This window comes from Diuraphis noxia, unplaced genomic scaffold (genome assembly GCF_037042655.1).
Source record: "Diuraphis noxia isolate RWA-SAM2 unplaced genomic scaffold, SU_Dnox_SAM2 contig0001, whole genome shotgun sequence".
Taxonomy (NCBI): domain Eukaryota; kingdom Metazoa; phylum Arthropoda; class Insecta; order Hemiptera; family Aphididae; genus Diuraphis; species Diuraphis noxia.
Window position 1 is genome coordinate 29342177 of NW_028301711.1, and position 3665 is coordinate 29345841.

General features: G+C 27.8%; 1 protein-coding gene across 1 annotated transcript; it reads left to right on the forward strand.

Annotated features, from left to right (window-relative positions):
• The first annotated feature begins 571 nt into the window (after nucleotides 1-571).
• Nucleotides 572-1735, forward strand: LOC149060524 (uncharacterized). Its single transcript, XM_089229463.1, has one exon. It carries the CDS (start codon nucleotides 572-574, stop codon nucleotides 1733-1735), a length of 1164 nt encoding a protein of 387 aa, XP_089085589.1.
• Nucleotides 1736-3665: the final 1930 nt, after the last annotated feature.

Sequence of the window (3665 nt, forward strand, 5' to 3'; positions counted from 1 at the left end):
AAAACAAACAGCGAAAATAAAAATCGCGAAAGGTTTTAACAGCGAAAACAATAATAGCGACAAGTAAGAAATTATTTTCGTTAGTGGGTATACTTTTATAATAATAGTAATATAGATAATCAATAATGTAATTTTGTAATCTTGCGTTTTGGATCACGTAATAAAGATAAGCCGAAGTTAAACCTAAAAACTGTCAAGCTTTGTCATAGTAAATAATAATAATAATGATACCAATAGATAATCAATGTCATTTTGTACTTTGTACAAATCATCAGTCACACCAGTCCGCATTTCGTCCGTTCGCCGTTGCCATATTCGTACAGTATTATTCACTCGTAACAATTTCGCAATGGAGTTTATAAAAAGTCAAAAAAACAAAAATTTACTTAAATATAATGGTTATTTATATAGGTTAGACAAAAAATATAAAAATACCGTGTATTGGAGATGTACTGAAGAACTATGTAAATCGCGCCTTAATTTAAGAAACGACGAAATTGTAAAAGGACCTAGTGAACATAACCATACTATTTCAAATTTAGAATTTGAAATACGTGTTTGTATAGACGAAATGAAAACTCGAGCTCTGTCATCTCAAGATAATCCACATCAGATCGTTTCAGAAGCCTCAACATTGTGTTCACAAGCCGTTCACGGAGCTCTCCCTCCAGTAAGTTATATTAAACGCACTTTGTGTCGCATACGACAAATTAATAGTTCTGCTCCGTCTAACCCATTTACTATCACAGATATAACAATACCCGATAAATATTCCCAAACTATTGATGGTCGTACATTTTTAATTAATGACATTGAACCAGTTGAAAGTCGGATTTTAGTGTTTGCTACGAAAGAAAATTTAGATTTACTGTCTAAATCTGATCATTGGTTTGCAGATGGAACTTTTAAGTCTTGTCCTCCATTATTTACACAAGTATACACAATACATGTTATAAAGCATAATTTGGTAATACCAGTAGTTTTCGCTTTAATGCCAGATAAAACGCAAAGTTCATATGAAAGGTTATTTTCGGCAATCAAAACACATAATATTAATTTAAATCCAAAAACAATAATGACTGATTTTGAACAAAGCTCATTAAACGCATTTAAAATACAATTTCCAAATACTGAACAAAACGGCTGTTTTTTTCATCAAACACAATGTGTTTGGCGAAAAATCCAAACTATTTCTGGAATGGTAGACAAGTATAAAGCAGACTCAGAGTTTTCATTGCAAGTCCGTTACTTGTCTGCCTTGGCTTTTGTTCCGGAAAATGACGTAATTGACGCATTTGAAACATTGTGTGAAAGTACGTATTACACTAATAATGAAGACGTGTTAGAACCACTTATTTCCTATTTTGAGGATACATGGATTGGTCGTCCAAATAGACGTAGAAGGAGAAATCCCAGATTCCCTATTTCACTGTGGAACTGCTTTAGGTCTACTATATCTGGTTTACCAAGAACAAATAATTATGTTGAAGGATGGCATAGAGGCTTTAATAACTTATTGAGTTCATGTAATCCAACAATATGGAAATTTATTGAAGCAATTCAAAAGGAACAAAGCCTAAATGAAATGAAAATAAATCAGAACATAGCGGGTACTGTTGAACCATCCAGAAAACGCAAAAGGGATACACTTAAAGAATTAGTTAATGACTACGACAATAGAGACAGACTAGAATACCTAAGGGGTGTTGCCTATAATTTAAAGTATCAAATTTAATAATTATTTATTGTATTTCTTATTATTTATTTATTCAATTTTTCAAATATTTTAAATTCATATACTTACACATTATAATTTTAGGAAAAATATCAAATTTAAATTGTATTTTTTTATAGTATTTTGACGTATTGTAAGGTTTTTGTGAAAAATATATTTAAAAGAATATTTTAATTTTCGCTATTATTGTTTTCGCTGTTAAAACCGTTCGCGATTTTTATTTTCGCTGTTTTTTTTTCGCGATTTTGACTTTCGCGATTATTTTTTCGCGATTTTAACTGACACCCGATTTTACAATGATGTGTGTTTTTTTTTTTTCGTGTCTGTGTACAGCATAACTAGTCGAAATAATGCTTCGATTTCAAACTTTGGGGGTGGTTTCCGATGTGAAATTGAAGATCCTTGGTGCATTATAGAGGTCAAAAGTAAACATTTTCCAACAGTTTTCAAAAAAATCAAGAAAAACAAAAAAATAATGACAGAAAAACGGGAATTTTTACGCAAAATCAGTTTTCGACCAAATCGATTTTTTTATATGGTTGTAATTCAAAAAATAATCACTTGAAATACTTGAAATTTTCACCAAATATTTATGTTAGTGTTCTCTATATACAGTTTAATTTTCAAAAATGTTTGACTTTTTTTGAGTTATTTATTGACCACTGAAATTTACACTTTTTTTGAGAATTTTTTTTTGAAGTGTCGGTAAAAAAATGTTGGACGACCAAAAAAACTTGAAAATTTAATACAAGGTTCCTTATGAGTTTTTCTTATTGTAGCTAAAAAAAATTAAAAATCGTAAGTCACAATTTTTTTTAATAAGCTTTTATAGTTCAAAATTTTACGAAATCTGTCGAAAACGCGAAAATTTGCAAGTAATTTTGAAGTTGAAAAATCATAAAATTTTTTGCGTTTATAACTAAGGATTAAAAATACAACACTAAGTTCTCCATAAGTTTTCCTTCAAGTAGCTATAGAGAAAACTCGAAGTATCATTATAGAAAAAATTTTAAGTGCGTTTGAATTTTAAATTTTTACGAAATAGCGTAACGATAACGATTTATCCTGAAACGATTTTAAATATTTGTTATTTTTCAAAAAGTATGAGTCCTAGATACTTGAAAATTTTACCAGTTATTAAGATTGGCATTTTCTTTACATGATTTAATTTTCAAAATATTTTGACTTTTTTTGAGACATTTATAGACAACTGAAATTTTCAATATTTCTGAAAATTTTTTTGGAAGGGTCGATAAAATTTTTTTGGCCCTATCAAAATACTTGAAAATTGAATACAAAGTTCCTCATAAGTTATTCTTATAGTAATCAAAAACTTATAAAAATACATAGGCACAATTTTTTTTATTAGCATTTGAAGTTCAAATTTTGACTAAATACATAAAATTTACGGCAATTTTCAAATTATCTTAGATCGAAATTCATAAAAGTTTTTCTTTTTAATTCTAAGATTTGAGAATTTAATACAAGGCTCATAATATAGTTTTGCAATAGCAGTTGAAAAATAAAAGAAATATATAGCTACATTTTTTTTTTTTACGTGCATTCAAATTTTAATTTTGACAACATACGTAAAAATCACGAAAATTCGTAAATTATTTTATTCTAGAAATTCATAAAAAAATTTCCTTTTATACCTAAGATTTGAAAATTTAATACAAGGCTCCTTACAAGTTTTTCAATCTTTATCACAAAAAAAATGTCCAACGGAAATTCAAATTAAATTTTTATTAGCATTTGAATTTCAAATATTGACAAAAATTCGTCAAAACCATGAATATTTGCAAATTATTTTGTAGTTCAAAATTCATAATATTGTTTGTATTTATATCTAAGGTTATAAAATTTAACATCAAATTTTCCATAAGTTTTGCTTCAAATAGCTATAGAGAAAATTTGAAGTGTCATTATA

What these genes read in the sequence shown, in the direction of transcription:
- LOC149060524 (XM_089229463.1), top strand. Translation starts at nt 572, where the DNA reads ATGAAAACTCGAGCTCTGTCATCTCAAGATAATCCACATCAGATCGTT.